At 48.2% G+C, this 18,121-nt stretch overlaps 1 protein-coding gene and 1 long non-coding RNA gene across 2 annotated transcripts in view; one reads left to right on the forward strand and one right to left on the reverse strand.

Moving 5' to 3' along the window:
• Positions 1–56: 56 nt before the first annotated feature.
• LOC138174224 (uncharacterized) lies at positions 57–4,484 on the reverse strand. Its single transcript, XR_011171635.1, has 4 exons — positions 4,359–4,484; positions 3,863–3,968; positions 3,071–3,175; positions 57–277 (listed from the first exon to the last, which is right to left on the reverse strand). It is a non-coding gene; the product is annotated as an uncharacterized lncRNA (long non-coding RNA).
• Positions 4,485–4,583: 99 nt separating this feature from the next.
• Positions 4,584–18,121, forward strand: part of WNT6 (Wnt family member 6) — a 29,530-nt gene continuing 15,992 nt past the window's right edge. The window contains exon 1 of the mRNA XM_069104450.1: positions 4,584–4,893. Coding sequence (XP_068960551.1) covers positions 4,817–4,893 — 77 coding nt within the window. The 5' untranslated portion in view covers positions 4,584–4,816. The remainder of the gene's footprint in view (positions 4,894–18,121) is intronic.

Genomic DNA, 18,121 nt, shown 5'->3' on the forward strand with positions numbered 1-18,121 from the left:
GTAGAAAGGCAAAGAAGCTTGTGGTGGTGATGACTGGTGGCAAGGGATCTCCCTTAGATCAGAGACTGACTTGCCTCCCTATTTGTATCCGTAGCACCTAGCATGGTGCTTGGTATATAGTAGGTGTTTAATAAATGTTTTTTCATTCACTTGTTCATTCATTGGAAGTCTGGATATCAAGGATCCTTACCCAGCTTCCAGTCAAGGGTTCCTTTTCCTGTTCCAGTTCCTTATCCAGGCAATACGCAGGGGGGGTCAATGCACTACAATAGGGACCCTGGATAGGAGAATCCAGAGTAGAAACTTGAGTGTCCTGGGGGTTCAGGTCTAACTTCGGGAATGCAGCTGGATACCCCTGCCCCCTCTGTCTAGGCTCCTAGTTCTTCCGCTCTAAAGTCTGGCCCAATGTGCTGCTGGACTGCTGGAGTGCAGCAATGTGTATTTTAAAGGAAGGGGTGGGGGAGAAAGGGGCAACAGAAAAGGCCCCCTGCAGGGGAGAAGGCTTGTTGGCAGGAGCCCCAGTTTCCTGAGCTGATCCCCTTCCCTGCCACCCTCCCCCATCTTTGTTGTTTCAATAACATCATTTCTGTCCCCCCCACAGAGAGGTCTGAGAGCCAGAGAAGGAAGGAACAGGGACTTGGTGGTGGTGGTGGGGGCACAGTGGGGGGAACACGGTGGGGAGAGGCACAGGAGCTGAGGGTTGTTGGAGAACAGGGGATTATGGCCAACTGGAGTTTAGCTCTTCCCTGGGCAGATTTGGGGTACCATGCTGCTCAGATTGGGGCAGGGCAGTCCCTGAGCCCTGGTCCCCTGACAGCAAAGACAAATATATTAAAATTCTTGCCGAGGAGAAGAATGCTGGATGGGGAGAATGTTTCATAATCTCTAATAACAGTGGTGGGTGGGGGCAGGGGGCAGGCAAGGAGGGCTCTGGACAGAGGGAGTGGGCCCAGCTGCGGGCTTCTCCTTGGGCCACCTGGGGCCTTCCCTTAGGGGTGCTGGTGTTAGTAGGGGCTGACCCCCAAGCCCTCCCATCCACCTGTGTATCTGTCTAGGCCTGCATGTTCCTTACTTTGTTTATGTCTGATTGTTTATCTCTCCCTGTGCTCTTGTGTACGTACTGGGTTATCTCTTTCTGTGGATACTGCCCTACCATAGCAAAACATTTGTTAAAAATAATTCATGCGGCTTATTTTGCATTTCATTTGGATTCTATTCATTAAACGACATCACTCTCTGCCTGTCCTATCCTACCTCTCTCCCAATGCCACCCCCCCAAACTCCTGTCTTTTTCTCTAAGTATCCACCAGTCTTCCAACCCTTTCCAAACCTGCCCAAGCTTTTGCCCCTCTCTCCTAGGATCCTCTCTACTTCCAACTTCATATTTCCTAATGGCCCCCCTCTGCCCCTGCCCTTCTTTCTCTTTTGTTCTCCTGTCCCTGCTCTTCTCCCTTCAGTGCACCTACAGCTCTGACCTGTGTACTCTGAGCCCATCAGCCCTGGCCCCTCCCCTTCAGTGTGCCCTTATTCCCATCGTGACCCTTCCTCAGGGTCCCCCAAACTCCTACTCAGCTCCCTCATTGGTAAGGGAAGGAGATTAAGCATTTATTAAGGAATGACTGTGCCAGGTATTGTGCAAAGTGCTTTGCAAATATCTCATTTGATCCCTTGTACAGTGGAGAGAGAACTTATTCTTGGAGTCAGAGAACCCAGGTTCAAATTCTACCTCCAACACTACTGGTGTGACCTTGGGCAGATTACTTAACCTCCTCAGGCCTTAATTTCCTAATTTGTAAATGGAGGGGTTGGATTAGGTGTTTCTGAGGTCCCTTCCAGCTTTGTATCTATGATTCTAGCTATGGGACCTTAGGTAAGTCATTTAATGTTGTTGGGCTTTACAAAGGGGTTGGATCGAGTAACCTCTGTCATTTCCAGCTCAAGACCTATGATACCATCAGTCCCTATTCCTGTGTCAACGTTCTCTCAGCTCTTCTCCCTTCACCAGTATTCTCCAGAGCTCCTGACCTTCTCCCTCAGTGTCTCTATAAACCCTGCCCCTTGTGCCCAGTGTTCTCTCTCCTAACATTCACCATCCTCTCCCTGTCCCTCTCACCTCCTTATTCCAGTCTCTGTCCCCTTACCCTAGATCTCCCCTTTACCAATATCCCCCTTTCTTAGTATCCCCTTAGTATGCTCCTCTCCTCCACTATTTTTTAGCCCTTGTCTTTATATTGCTTCCTCACTTCACCCCAAGGATCAACCCCCCCCCCCAATGTCTCTGAAAGTCTTTGAGTTCATAAAGGGCCTGTTCCCCTCCCCCACTGTCTCTCTCTACCTCTTCTCTTGCCTATTCAAACCCCTGACCCTTTCTCCTCATCATCTCCCAGCCCTCATCCCTTGCTCCTTTTCCTCAGTGTCTAATAAACCCCGTTCCTCATTTTGATATGTCCTCAGCCCCCAGGTCTTACTTCCTCCCCCTGGATCTCCTGGGTTCTTTCCCTTCCCCATCCTTTGTGGCCCCTGTTCTTTTGCTCTTTCCCAGTTCATTTTTTTTAAAGTGGTACTTTGGGACATCGGGCTGTGAATACAGCCAGGCTGGATCTTTGCTTCTGTCCCTGTTGCTCTCTCAATCTGTTCTCTCTTTAGCAGTTCTCCCTAGTATGAGATTTTCTCATTCTCCAGCATTCTGTCTTCCTCAGTTGAATCCTTTCCACAGACTTTCCCTACCACCTCTTCCCTTCTGGATTGACTTTACTTCTTCATTCGATTTCCCTTTGCCCCATAGAGTTCTTTTGTCTCCCTGTCCCTGAGCCAGTGGAGGTGTCCTTGTTCGTCCCACTCAAGCTGCCTGTGTCTTTCTCTTTCACTAAGTAAGCTGCAGAAGGCTACTTATTCCTCTCCTCCCTTCAGCTCTCACCCCACCTCCTGAAGTTGAAATGAAGATTTCCTGGATCTTCCTCCCACCCATGCTGGCTAAGGTCTCTCCTCTAAGGACTCTGAGTTACCCTGCTAGTCTCAAACAACGCTTTCCTGTCCTGAACCCCGCCCCCATTCCCAAACCCCAAGGCACCTTAAAGTTGGGGCCAGGGTGGACAGGGACTGCTGTTCCCTTCTGGAATCCTGACCTCCATCCGTCTCTCGGCACCCGTCGGGGGGCACTTTGAGGGACCCCTGCCTGCAGAGGGAGGAGGTGAGCCCTTCAGTGCCCTCCCCTGAACCTAGGTGTGATGAATGGTTCTGTCCCCCCTCCTCGCCAGTTGCTGGCCCCCTCCCCACGGGGCCCTTTGATCTCTCCCAGTGGGGAGGGGGCCGGGGGCATCAAAGGCATTTTTGTGGCATTAGAGAATCAGATAAACGCCGTCTCACCTGCAGCTGGGCTCCCCCACCCCCACAACACCGCCCAGCGGCTGCCAGGGGCGGATGCCGGGTGGGAGAGGAGGTGGAGGGGCAGGCTCAGGGAACCAGGGACCCTCTGGGGCTGAGCTGGTGCTCACTCCGGCACTGCTACAGAGCGTGGGGAGAAAGAGCTTTGGTCTCCTCCTACCTCTGAAGCCCACCGGCCTCCGGACGATGCACAGCCCTTCCCCCTACTGAGTGAAGGGAGGGAGAGCAGCAGGGCATGGTCTCAATTCTCGGGCGGGGGCGGGGGGGGGGAAGGTCAGAGGAACTTCCTTGGCAGTGAGGACCATGGCACTGGTTGCCCAGAGGAAGCTGCGCATAGGTCACTCGATTTGGAGCTAGGGGGATTGAGTTCGAGTCCCGATTCTTTTACTTGCTATTATGTGACCTTGGACAATCACTTCAACTCTCTGGGCCTCAGTTTCCGCATCTGTAAAATGAGAGGATGTGTGGACTAGATTACCGTTCAATTCTCTTCGAACGTAAAGCCTATGAATCTTCTTCCCCGGGGATGCTTCTGCTCTGGGAGAGACTTCTGAGAGTTGTGGTCAACACAGAGATCAAAAAGTCTGTAGGCAGAGGGAGGGAGCAAATGACTTTTGTAAGGAACAGCTAGCCTTAGGAGGTCTGCGACTCTAAGTTAGGCACCCCTATCCTTCTAGGCCCCCACCTCGTCTCCCCTTCTTGGCCCCTGGGGCTGCATATTCCTCTAACCCCCCCCCCCCCTCCCTCATTCCTGGGAAGTTTTCTCTCTTTACAGTCAACAAACCTGTCCACCCCCCCCGCCCCCCCAAGGGCCCCCCCCCCAGTCTCTCTCTTCTCCCCTTCCCTCCCCTTCTTAGCTCTTCCCCGCCCCCCTTCCCACACAGTTTTCTCCCAAGCTCTGAGCTGGGGGCAGACAGGGCAGCTCGCGGACCCTGGAGATAGCCGGCCCTTGGGGTGGCGGAGGAGGGACCTACCCCACTGGACCGGGAATTCACCCCGGCTCCGCCCAGAGACCCCGGCTCCCCGCCCCTCTCCACCCGAAGCCCCGGGGCGCAAGGCTCTGGAGATCTCAGCCGCCGTGCTGTCGCAACTGCCACCCCCCCCCCACCCCTGCCCCCCCCCCCCCCCCCCCGCTCTTCCCCTACCCCTCTCTCCCGCCCCCGCCCCGGCCCCCCTCTCCTCCCACCCCCGCCCCCGGCTCTGATTTCGTCTCCGGAGTTCTGGAGAAGGCAGAAGCTCTGGCTCGCCCCGTCCCTCCTCCTCTGCCTCTCCCTTCTCTCCCGGGATGGGGCTGGGAGTTGTAGCGGCTGCCGCCAGGCTGCCCCAGCACTCCCCCTGAAAGCTCGGGATCCCCTCGCCCCAGCTTCAGCAGCTCACCCTCGGGCTTCTATCTCTCCTGCCCCTTCCCAAAAGCCAGACCCCAGCCGTCGAGATGCTACGGCCAGCTCCGACTCGACTGGGACTTGTCCTGCTTTTGCTCTGTCCCGCCGACGTGGGCGGGCTCTGGTGGTGAGTGCTGAGAGGGATAGAGCTGGAGCTCTTTGGGAGACCTGCGTGGGTCTCGTGGAGCGCAACGGTCGGAGGCAAGGGGATTGGGAAGCCAGGCTAGATGCGCAGAGAGGGACTGGAGGGAGAGAGGCTGGGACTAGGGGACTCCGGGGGAGAGGGACAGGGAGTGGGGAAACCCTGGAGGAGAGGGGTAGGGTGGGGGTGGGGAGTCATATATGGTTGGGGGAGAAGGAGGAGGTTTGGAACCCCTACTCTCTTGCCCAGTCCTTTGCCGAATCCTTTCTCATCTCCCTAGCTTTCCAGTGCCTAGAGCCTCAGTACCCAGGCTCCATGTCTCAGCAGAGACTTCGAGGGATGAACTGCTGGAGAGGGAGGGGAAACGGCAGGGGAGGGGAATGAGGAGGAAAATAGAGATGAAAACGATTAGAACCGTAGGCACATTCTACAGCAATTGTGAATGAGCTGCTAGGTAGCTGTCATGTTGCTTCATGTATGTTTTATATGCTCTACTAAATTGAAAGTTCCTCCAGGGCAGAGACCAGGATTCACTTCTTTCATATTTCTATTCCCCTTCTTCCCCTGCCCCCCCACCCACCCATTGCTACCTTCTTTCCTCCTCCCTCTAACACTGAGTCTAAAGCTCCAGCCCAGTTGGAGCTCAATAAATGATACCCGAGGAAGCCATCAGAGAACAAGAAAGGTGCTGGTGGAATGATTTCGGGACCGATGGAACTAAAGAGGCCGGGAGAGGGCTGGGGGTGGAGCACCTTTTTGGAAAGAGGTGAATGGGAGGAACTTGGAAAAGGAGGGAGAAGGGGTGGTCATGAAAGGAAGCCTAGGATGTAGCAAGCAAGATTCATTCATCCATTCATTCAACATTTATTACTATTATTAAGTGTGCAGTGCACTCTGCTAGGTGTTGAGGGACATGCAAAGCTTATGTAAGACTGACCTTTTGGAGTCAAGCAGGGAGATGAGACATAAACAGAGATAACTGTATACCTGCCAAGTGTGTAGAGAGGTTTAAAACCAAGGACCACATTTGAGGTCAAATGGACGAGCCCTCTAATGTAGTGTTTTTGATGCCCCACTCTGGAAGGGGAAAAAATGGACTTTCATCTGCTTCCCTTAGACTATAAAAGACTACACACTGGTGGGGAGGGGAAGTGGCAGAAGGAACACAGGATAAGAAATTTGGAGCTTCAAGAGATCTTATAGACCAACTAGTCCAACGCTCTCATTTTAGACATTGCAAAACTGGTGTCCAGAAAGTTGTAATGATTATTCGTTTTACAATCAGACAGATATGACAAAGACAAGACTTGAACCCAAAGTCCCTAGATTCAAAATTCAGTGTTCTTACTGATTTCCAATATTGAAAAAAAGACCCTACAATGTGAACTTGAACAAGTTATAAAGGCATTGATAAAGGGAGGTGGGAACCCTGGTCCAGATGGATTTACAGTTAAATACTATCAAATGTTTGAAGAACAATTAATAACCATGTTACATAAATTATTCCCCCAAATTAAAAACTATTAAATTCCTTTTATGAGACAAAAAATGGTTCTAATCCCTGAACCAGGAAAGGATAAAGCAGAAAAAGAGAACTGGGAACACAGCATGGTACAGTGGAAATTTCACAGCATGTCTCTGTGGATATACCTTGGGATCAGGAAGACCCAAATTCAAATTCTATCTTAGACTCATACTGGCTGCGTGACCTTAGGCAAATGACTTAACCTTAGTTCTCTTAAACAACTCTTTAAGAGCAGATGCTGATCTGAATTGATAAAAAGGAGTTCCTTACTAGGAATATCTTAAATAATGAAATCACTGATCTGGTTTAAAAAAAAGTAAAAAGAAAAAAAAAAGCCCTGGGGGTCTGGGTTACTCCTTGTATGACCTTGAACAAATTGCTAAACCTCTCTGGACCTCAGTTTCCTAACCTGCAAAATGAGGTTGGAATAGATGATTTCTTTTTGCCTTTTTTTTGGAGAGAGGCAGGGCAATTTGGGTTAAGTGACTTGCCCAAAGTCACATGGCTGCTAGTAAGTGTTAAGTGTCTGAGGCCAGATTTGAACTCCGGTCCTCCTGATTCCAGCACCAGTACTCTATTCACTGTGCCACTTAGCTGCCCCAGAATAGATGATTTCTAATGTCCCTTTTGACTCTTTATGATCCTATGACCAATATTTGTTAATAAACATTGATGCAAAAAATGTTAAATAAAAATCCAAACAAAAAGACTACATACAAATATACATATAAATATATTGGCTATGACCAAGGGTTTCCCCTGGCTCTGCTTCCCTGCTAGCCCAAAGAAGACAAACCAATCAGGAAAAGAACTCAGACCATGGCTTAGAACAAAGGGCATGAGATTTAGAACCAGAAAATTAAAATCTTGACTTTAGCCCTAAATTAAAATCCTGACTTTGATATTTACCTATGTGACCTTGGCCTCTCTGGCCCTCAGTTACCTTATATTTAAAATAAGGAAGAGTTTGTTCACTAGGTAATCGAAGGTCTATGCTAGCTTTAACTTCTGTGATCCTGGACTTCCCCTGGGTTTCCTTCCTCCACTTACAGCCTCTTACCACCTCCAGTTTGAGGTCAAGAGGCAAAGTTAAGGGGGCAGGGACATCCCTAGGCCAGGGAGTATTGTGCCAAATGATCAATCCTAGACTTTCTGGGATTCAGGAAGGCTAATGAGGTTAGACTGGGTAATAAATGGCTTGCACAGATAATCTTTAGGGTCTCTTCTAGCAAAAAAAAAATTCCAAGTTCTAATGTTCTATGTTCCACATAGCTCCAACATTGTGGACTATGTTCTGATGTTTGACATTTTGTGGTTTAAGCACTTCTTCCAGGTCTTAACAGTCTGTGTGTTTTGCTTTTACAATCTATGTTCTGAGGCCTTTGCCAGCTTTGACATTCTAAGAGTAAATTCAAGTCTAGGTTGTATTTCCCATCTTATTGCTGACTGATTTTTGGGATAGCTCAATCAGAGGGAAGCTTTTATCTCCAGAGCTTGGGGTTAGTTGTCTCACCCTGTGAAGGAGGCTGAGGGATTAGGCATCCTGGATCAGGTAGGAGTTATGACAAGCACATCTCTAATATTCAAGAGGTTTTTTCTTCTTTGGTGGAAAGAAAAGAACCTGTGAATGGCTCAGGGAATTGTGGGAGGGGCTTCTACAGAAGGACATGGGCACCTGGTCCATGCACTAGGAACTCTCATTCATGTGCAGACCATTGGGTCATTGGTTGGAATGTGGTTCCTTTGGAGCCTCCCACCCTCCATCTTGATGGTTTGGGGTGGAGAAAGGGGACAGATCCTTCTTTGGGAAAGGAGGCAGCAATGCCTAAAGTGAGAGCTGCAGGCCTGTATGACATCACAGAGAGTGCTCCCTTTGGTGTAACCTGGAGGTAAATTAAGAAAGACTCAGAGGTCCAGAGTAAGGAACAAGAAACATAATTCATATTTGTAGAGTGCTTTAAGGACCACAAAGCCATTTCTTTATGATGACTATGTGAAGTAGGTAGTACAAGTATTATTACTTCTATTTTGCAAATCAGGAAACACAAGCATAATGACTTGATCAGGGTAGCAGCTGGTTTTGTCAGAATGGGAACCTAAACTTGGGTTTTCTGGCCTTCTGGCTCTTTTCATTGAACTAAGCTTCCTACCTCAGCCAGGGACTGTGCCTCAGTTTCCCCCAATTTGACCTGCTCAGCATCCCCAAAGCCTAGGCAGGGCATGGTGATATAAATTTAAAACCAAGGACCCCAAGAAAAATCTTTCAAAGGAACCTCTTTCTCCACCTCTTTAGAGGGTATGGTTTTTCATTTAGTGGAAAGGACACTGAAGTGGGAAGTAGGCCCATGGAAGGGAGGAAATGTGGTTGGTCATCTGGAGGGCAGAGGGACCTTCTGGTCTCCTGCTTAGGGAAGCAGAGCTGAGTCTAGGTAGCCTTATCCCTGAATGCCTGGAAAGCTGAAAGAGTGGGGGAGTGGGAGATGACTGGGAGAGAGGGATGTGGGGGAGGGTGGGATGAGGTAGGACAAGGAGGCAGGTGTGGGGAGAACAGAGGAACCTTCACAGCTGCAGCTGCAGGGAGAGAATGGCGAGGACAGAGGGGCTGTGGTGATAAGGGGACGGGGCTAGGGAGCTGAGACACTGCTCAGGAAAAGAGATCGGAGAGAAATTACCCACCCCCCCTTACAGAAGTGCTCTCTCTCTCTCTCTCTCTCCCTCTCTCTCTCTCTCTCTCTCTCTCTCTCTCTCTCTCTCTCTCTCTCTCTCTCTCTCTCTCTCTCTCCCTCTCTCCTCCCTCTCTCCCTCCCTCCTGCTCCCTCTCTCTGTCTCTACCCCTTCTCTCCTCTTTCTATCTCTCTCCTTCTCTCTTTGTCTCTCTTTCTTTGTCTTTGTCTCTCTTTCTTTGCCTGTGTCTCTGTCTCTCTGTCTCTCCCTCTCTCCTCTTTCTCCCATCCTCTCTTCTTTTTCTATGTTCTCTCTATTTTTCTATGTTCTCTCTCCCCCTCTCCCTTCCTGTCTCTCTGTTCTCTCTCCCTCTCTTTGTGATCTCTCTGTCTTTCTGTCTCTCTCCTCCCTCTCCTTGTTTATCTGTCTTTTCATTCCTTTGGTGAGAGCCAGGCCTCCCTTCCTCTCTGTTAAACGTACCACTTCATTATCCTGCACCTTTTCCCTTCAAGATCATTCCTAGGCTGAGTGATGGTCTCAGTGGCACATGATGTTCCAAATTATAATTGATGTGACCTCCTGAAGGTCCCAGGGTGATGACACAGAGGCACCTCTCTAAACTACAAGCAGAATACATTTATCTGTTTTCTGTTCCCTCCCTTCAGCAAGGCATTTATCCATTTGACTTAGCAAGACAGTACCCTGACCTAGAGTGGTCACCTGCTTCATGGTTTCTTTTGAGTTCTGGCTGTGTTGGAACAAGTAGCTGAGGAGAAAGAAAGTGAAAGTTCTATGAAAAATCTAGAATGAGATGTGCTTCTTGACCAGAAACTTATTTGTCTGGGGTTTGGTGGAAAGGAGTAGTCTAAAGAAACAGGTTTGGCTCTGGGGTCAGCTCTGGGGCGCTGCCCCCCATGGATGGCCTCATGTGGGAGGCCTCAGGGCAGATTCTCAGCCCTGACCTCCAACCACCTTCTTTTCCACCTGGCTCCCCCAGTTCTGTGATTCAACCCCAAGGACTGTCTGCCTTTCTCCTCTGTGACTATATCTCCATGAATTTGAGAATCACAAATTCTGGGCGGCAGGCCAGGCCATCTAGGGGTCATTTTGTCCAGCCCAGACGGACACCTCTCCTGCCCTGCTGAGAGATCCAGGAACACATCCTCTGAAACGTTTGCTCTGCCATCTCTGCTAAATGCTGTCTAAGGTCTCACTCTGACTGCTCTTGCTGTTTACTTGGACATGAATGATGAACTTCATTGTTACCTTCCAGTGGAAAAAGAAAATAGCTTATCCTACAGAATGACCAAGCTTGCTTTCCCCCCCTTCCTGATTTCTTTCCTTCCTTCCTCTTTGTTTCCTTCCAGTTTCTCTGATATGAACTAGCCCTCTCCCTATGTCCCTAGGAAAAAAAAAACAACAACAACACAGCAGCAGCCCTAGTTCCCTTCCCCCACCCTCTTCCTCCCCAATTCTCTTGGCAGAAAAAAATCTGAACCAGAAATACAGACGAGGACAGATCTCATCTCTGGTCTTCCAGGGAGGCATGGATAGAACCCAGGCATCCTTGTTTTCTCCTCCCTCTCCTTTTGCCATGCCCTTAGTCTTTCCCGGGCTTGACCAGGCCTGGCCATCCTGTCCTAGCTTGGGGCCCTTGGCACGGCATGGGTAGCACTGGTGTTAGCCCCACCCAGCCTGGGTGGTGATAGTGGGGGTGGTGGGGGAGGTGACCATCCTCCCCCCTTCCTTGCATTGCCTTGGCAGCTTCTCAAGGAGGGAGACAATGGGGCTGTGAGCAGGAAAGGGCAGGGTCGGGAGGGGGCAGCCAGAGCCTGGCCAGAGCTCGCCCTATGCCCACTAGAGTTCTGGCACTGTGACATTGCTAGAGGGAATGGACTGGGCCCCCTCTCATGTTCCCCCATCCCCTATCCAAGGAAGCTGTGGAGGTGGCTGTGGGGGGAAGGAGGGGTAGATCAGGAGAAGGCCCTGGGGTGACAGGAAACACCAGGGCCCAGTCAAGGGGATTCCAGAGTATGAATATTAACTGAAAACTGCGACTGGGTCTGAGGAGGCACTCAGGGGACATAGCCAGGCTAGATGGAGGGCTCACATGGCAAAAGAGAGGAATGCACATTTCTTGCATCCTCTGAGAACACATGTGTTTATGCCCAAAGATTTGGGTGTCATTTTCCCCAGATACTACAGGAGTTGGGGCTGGGAGGGGCCCTTGTCAGTAAACCTCCCACCCCAACAAAGGATTACATGGATAAGAGGGGGGGGGAGGGAAAGGGGAAGAGAGAAGGGGGAGGGGGAGAAAGAAGGGGAGGGGAAGAGAGAGACAGAAAAGAGAGGGAGAGGAAGGGAGGGGGAGGGAGAGATGACTTTTCCTGTTCCTGCTCTTTCTCACTTGTCCTTCTGTCACGGACTTTTTTAGGGCCTTAGATATACAGGAGCCTCTCCTGCTTAACTTGTTAAGGGGTTGGGTACTCTTTTTTCCAGAGAAGGAGGAAGTGATGTTAGGACTCCAAAGGAGCTTGGGATTCCAGGCTTATCCTGGGGAGAGAGGACCTTCTTACCATACCACTTACTGTACCTCCTGAGGGACTTTACTCAGTCCCCAAGTGCACCGAGTCTAACCTGTTCTGATTTCTCTAGAGGTTTTTCTTTCCCCCCTCCTGCCTCAGGGACAGGACCATGAAACTGGCAGCTCCTTCACCTGGGAGATGAGAGGGCTGGCCTAGAGCAAGGGGTCTTTCTTTGTGTCATAGACCCCTTTGGAAGTCTGGTGAAGTATAGGGACCTTTCCTCAGAATGTGTGTTGCTAGGTGGTGCAGTGAGTAAAGCGCTGGCCCAGAGTCAGGAAGACCCGAGTTCGGTTCCAGCCTCAGACACTTAACACCCTCACACAAAAACTAGCCGTGTAACCTTGGGCAAGTTACTTAGCCCCAATTGCCCTCCAAAAGGCAAAAAAAGGAAAAAAAGGAATGTGTGTTGCTTACAATTGTAATTAAAGGAAATATTAAATTTTAGTTAGAGGTTAATGAAGATAAAGAGGTTAAAATGTATATTTTTTTTCCTATCCAAGGTCACAGATATCCTAAAATCAATCAAAAGGCTCCCTTGAGTCTATTGTGGACTCAGGTTAAGTACCCCTGACAGATGAAGTCTTAGGACCCTGGGGATCCACAATACTGGATCTGGCAGTTGACTGATCTCCTCCAGTCAGCTAAGTCCACAGAGAACTCTCTTCTATGGGATGAAAGCTCTTAGGACATGAGATGCTCACCTGGAAGTTGGACTAGGAGAGAAGCAAACAATAGAAGAACAAGGCCAGGGGCAAAGTGGGACTGATCTGGGGGCACCATGGAACAATGGGTTGGGTTTGGGGGAGGATGAGGGGAGGTAGAAGCTCTTGCCAGGCAGGTGGGGAGGCAGGGGTTAATGGAGTACAGGGCATTCCTAGCTTTAATGTGGTGGTTGAGGTGGGAGTGGGGGGGAGGCTTGAGGGGCGTGGGGGAGGGGGGCACTAGGGAGCAGTAATTACTGAGTTACTGAGCAGGACAGGATGGGCGGGTGGGCACAGGCCCGGGCCCAGCCTTCGACTGCCGCCGCCGCTGCTCTTGCTGCCGCCACAGCAGTCAAGCAACATTTTTCTGCCCCTTCTCCGCCCCCCACCTCCCCCACCCACACCCAGCCCCCACCCACAGCCCCAGGGCTCAGGGCTCCCTCTGCCGGCTCCAAGGTGCTGGGAGTGGTGGGGGGGAGACCCTGGGAGGAGATGAGGGGAAGGGGAGGAGGTGGGCAGCTGAGTTCCTGGGAAGATGATAGATTTAGAGATTGTCTAGACCAGCCCTTTCATTTTTATGGCTGAGTAAACTGAGGTTCAGAAAGGGAGTCATCCTTCTGGTCAATGGTATTTGGAAGAAGAGGCTAGGTGTCTGCCACCTAAATCTTCACTCTTCTGTTTTGAAAGGGAAAGAACTAAGCCTACTATGTACTAAATGCTTTTTTTAAAAAAACAAATATTATCTCATTTGATCTTCACAAAATCCCTTTGAGGTAAGTGCTATTATCATCCCCACTTTACATCTGAAGAAACTGAGACAGAGATCTGTTAAGTGACTTACCTAGGGGTCATGAAGGTAGAAATTGTCTGAGGTAAAATTTGAACTCTGGTCTTTCTAAGTCCAGGCCCAGTGCCAGCAGCTTCTGACTTGTAAATGGGAAGGAGAAAGAAATCAGGACTTGGGAATCAGAAATCCTGGGTTCAAGATGGAGCTGTGGAACTGCTGGCATGGTGTGACCTTGAACAAGTTACTTTGCTTCAATAGGATTCAGTTTACTCCTCTATAACATGAAGGGGCCGACTGGAGCAGCATGTCTCAAACAGCCCACTGCCCTTGGCCCTGGTGAAGGAGAGCTATGTTCTGTTCAGGACAGTATCAGTGTTAAAGCTGCCAGAGGGTCTGGAGATTGGGACTCAGGATGATGAGTGGAAGGAAATAGGGGTATGCAGATCGGGGAGTGGAAGGTGAGGAAGCACACACAGTGGGTGCTTGAAATTGGAAGAACTATCACATGGAGGAGGGGTTATTAGACTCACATTGCTTGACTAGAGATGGTAGCACTAGGAGCAATGAGTGGAATTTGTATAGAAGCAAATTGAGATTGGAGTAAAGAAAAACTTCTTCACAGTGAGAGCTTTCCAGAAGTGTAATGAGATGCCTCAGGAGGGGGCTGGTTCCTGTGGAGCAAAAGCTGAACTTGAACTCAGGACCTCAGTGACTCAAAATCCAGCTATCTTTCTATTCTTCCATGCTGCCTTTAAGGATCTTATGGTCTGCTTGGGGAATATACTGGGATAGGGTGAGGGAGACTGTTGTTGAGGTATGTTGGCTTGTTGAGTGAATCCTGAGGTCCTGACCCACTCTGAAAATATGTAATTCTCTGATTTCTTTTGGTTTCAACATTACATTACTCGGAGAGTCTATGGAAGTTTCTCCCCATCCATTGCTCTCCAAAACCCCCACTTTTATTTTCAACCTACATTATTAACATTTTCTCCATCACTTTCCTAATTCTAGATAGTTTTCAAAATAGTAAATCAAGCCTGGATTTGTAGCATTTGCCAATTTCTGAGATGTAAATGCTCATATCATAAATTTAACAGCGGACTGTTTTAAGCCTGTACAAGCTAGCTCCAGCTTATTGCTGCCCTTATCCCACCTGATAAACCCCTTCCCTTGCAGGGAATACTTGGTTGGATAGGATAATTGGAAAAAGAGAGATGAAAAGATCTGAGTAGGAGGGAGGCAGGGAGTCAAGCAGAATGGTTTAAGTATTCATTTGTATATTATAATCCTCAACAACAAGAATCATTGAACAGTCTACTATATGTAGGATATTCTGCTAGGTGTGTGTGTGTGTGTGTGTATGTGTGTGTGTGTGTGTGTGTGTGTGTGTGTGTGTGTGAGTGAGTGGTCACAGGATAATCAAATCGTGCCTCCGGAGCTGGAAGGGACCTCAGAGGTCATGTAGTCTAATCTCTTTGTTTTATAGATGAGGAAGTGAAATCTCGGAGATTTGCCTAAGTAAGGTAGTAAGTGGAAGAACTGAGATTTGAACTCAGGACCCCAGTGATTTCATGTTCAACTTTCTGTTCTGCCATGCTGCCTTCAAGGATCTCATGGTCTATTTAGGGAGATAAGACATTTTTGTTTGAGGGGGGGAAGGCAGGGCTATTGGGGTTGTGTGACTTGGCCCAAAGTCACAGGGTTAGTATGTATTAAGTGTCTGAGGCAAGTTTTGAACTCAGTTCCTCCTGATCCTGACTCCAGGACCAGTGCTTTCTTCACTGCACACGTAGCTGCCTCAGGGAGATAAGACTTTAATACATGAAAACCAACACCTCAAACCCCAAATTTTGTTGGGCATGTGTTAATGGCAAATCATGGTAACAGAAAATAACTCCCAGGAGGTGAGAGGTGTTTGGAGTAGTCAAGACTGAGGGCTAGTGGAGTCAAAGCAGATTTTAAAAAAGTTTTATTGACATTTCTTGACTTTATATGACAGCCATTTTGGGGAGGAAACTTCCCTCTCCCCCTCCAGATTGAACCCTCTTTTACAGTAAACAAAACAAGATGCCATAACATTTAGGGGTGCCTATAGCATTCTTCCCTAGTAGTTCCCTACCTTCCTGCTCTGAGGAGGGAGATGCTTCATTGTTTGCTTGGCTTTTCCTTGGCTCCTTTTTTTTGTGGATCTTTTCATCTACATTGACTAGGTTTTGCCTATATTGGCTCTTTTATTTCTTCTAATTCCATCAGTTTATATTCTTTTCCAGGGAAGATTTCTTAGACGAATGTGGATTGAGCTAGGTCTTGAAGGAGGTGTAGAATTTGGATAGGTAGAAAGGTCTGGAGAAGGAAAGAAAGGAGGAAGGAAGGGAGGAAGGAAGGAAGGAAGGAAGGAAGGAAGGAAGGAAGGAAGGAAGGAAAGAAGGAAGGAAAGGATGGAGAAAGAGAGGAAGGAAGGAATGGAGGGAGGAAGGAAAGGATGGAGAGGGAAGAAGGAAGAAAGGAAAGAAGGAAGGAATGGAGGGAGGGAGGAAGGAAGGAAGGAAGAGGGAGAAAGAATTTATTAGGCACCAACTGTATGCCAGGCATTGTGCTAAGTGCTTTGCAAATATTTGATCCTCACAACAACCTTGGGAGGCAACTGTTATTATTATCCCCATTTTACAATTGTGGAAACTGAGGCAAACAGAAGTTAATTTGCAGGGTCACACTTTGGGTGAGGATCTAAGGCTAGTTCAAATCTTCCATCCACTGTGACATCTAGATGCTGAGTAGGAGGATGAGGATGGGGGTTGGTAGTGGGAGGGAGAGCAGAGGCTCAAGTTCTGAGTCAGGAAAGTACAAGTCGTATCATGGAGATAATGAACAGACCAATGTAGCTGGAGGGGAAGGTTTGTGCTAATAATCACTTACCTTTCTATAGCACTCTCCTTAGAACGACTCTTGGAGGAGGCGGGTACTACAAGTATTGTGATTCTCATTTTAGAACCAAGGCTCCTAAAGTTGTGCTCACATCATTAGTGTCTGAGGAAGGATTTGGACCTAGGTCTTTTGCCTCTGGGAGCAATCAGCTAGGTAGAGAAGTGGATAGAGTGTGGGGCCTTGTAGCAGCAAGCACCCCAAGCATGTCCTCAGGATTTGCTGCCCATACAGGTTCTTGGATCTGCTTTGATAAAGGAAAGCAACTCAAAATGGGTTAACAAGCTTACTTTAATCGGTCAGACATATATCGTTTACCTTGTTCAGGGGAAAAGGTCAGCACCCCGAACTTCAAAGTACACAGGCAGAATTATCAAGACAGAAACAGATCTAGTAGACAGATTTCAAACTGTTCAACCATTACATCCATACCAAATCAACATCTGGGTTTTTCAAAGCCGGGGGGCCCCTGGACAACGGCTTCCCAGAATACAGATCAAATCACAGAACACTTCTCAAAGTGAGCCCCCAAAACAAAGCTACACATCAGGGCTTATATAGCCTTCTCCTGGCTCAGAGAATGTAACAACCTTTTGGACCCACTGGCCAATCAAAAAGTATCTACTGAAAAACAAGCCTCCCACCCCTGGCTTCAGGTGCACTTTAGCCTAGGGGCAGGGAAGATCTTCCAAATTTGCATTCCCATTACAGGCCTGGAGTCAGAAAGACTCATCTTCTTGAGTTCAAATCTAGCCTCAGAAACTTACTAGCTGCATGACCCTGGTTAAGTCACTTAAACCTGTTTGCCTCAGTTTCCTTATCTGTAAAATGAGCTAGAAAAGGAAATGGCAAACCACTCCAGTATCTCTGACAAGAAAACCCCAAATAGGGTCACAGAGTCAGATATGACTGAAACAACAGCTCCTGACTCCAAGTTCAATATGCCAGTTATTCTAATATGCTGCTTCTCATTAAGGAGTATCAGGGGATAGCATAATCACCTAAACTGTTCTTCTAGACGTTTATAAATGTCTTTATACAGCTACTTCCTACTAATAATTTAAGACACTCAAGCTTAGAATTTCTTTACTTTTAATACCCCTAATTCATGCCTATCACAAATGGTTCCCTGTCTCAAGGGACCACAGTATTGTTGTTCAGGTATGGGTTGGAGTTGACGGCCTTGGAGCACCCTTCTAGCAGGGATATTCTGTGACTAGATGATGGTATATTTGGAGTTGGAAGGCCCCTTGAGGCTGTGCAGTCCAAGCCCCTCATTTTAGAGATAAGGAACTAGGTCCCAGAGAAGTTAAGTAATTTGCATAAGGTCACACAGCTAGTAATTAGATGAGCTAATCAGATATTTTGATACCTAATCCAGCATCTTTCTGCTGTACTGCACTCTTTCATTAGAATATCTGGATTCATAGCCCAGATCAACTATCTACTACCTGTGTGACCACAAGCAAATCTAGTCACAGAACATCACAGCTGGAAGGGGGCCCTAAGGCCACTCCATTTTTAAGAATGTTCTATGACTCTGAGTGTATGAATTCATAAAGGCAAACAAATTGGTGAGCCTGGGAAGGGCCTTGAACATTGAGGTTAAGGGGATGGAACCTTTTCTTATAAGCAATGGAAAGCCATTGAGGTCTTTTCATATGTGTGTAGGTATAAATATGTATATATGTCTGTGTAGGTATCAATATGTATATATGTATGTTTCATGCATGTCTACATATGTAAATATATATGTATACATAATCTCATGTATATAATATGCACCTCATATACATGGGAGAGCATGGGGGGAGTTAGGGAAAGAGGGGGAAGAAAAGGAGAAAGAGGAGAAAGAGACAGAGAGAGAGAGAAAGAGAGAGACAGAGAGAGAGGAGAGAATTATGATATTGTGACCAGAGAACTAGCCTTAGGGTCAAGAAGATATGGTTCATGTCCTGCCTTTGAAATGTACTGTTATGTGACCCTGGGAAAACCATAAAATCTCTCATTGCCTCAGAAAACTCTTTAA

The sequence above is a fragment of the Petaurus breviceps genome, unplaced genomic scaffold (assembly GCF_028583685.1).
Source record: "Petaurus breviceps papuanus isolate PSGF00001 unplaced genomic scaffold, PetGlider_PUasm1.0 688, whole genome shotgun sequence".
NCBI lineage: Eukaryota > Metazoa > Chordata > Mammalia > Diprotodontia > Petauridae > Petaurus > Petaurus breviceps.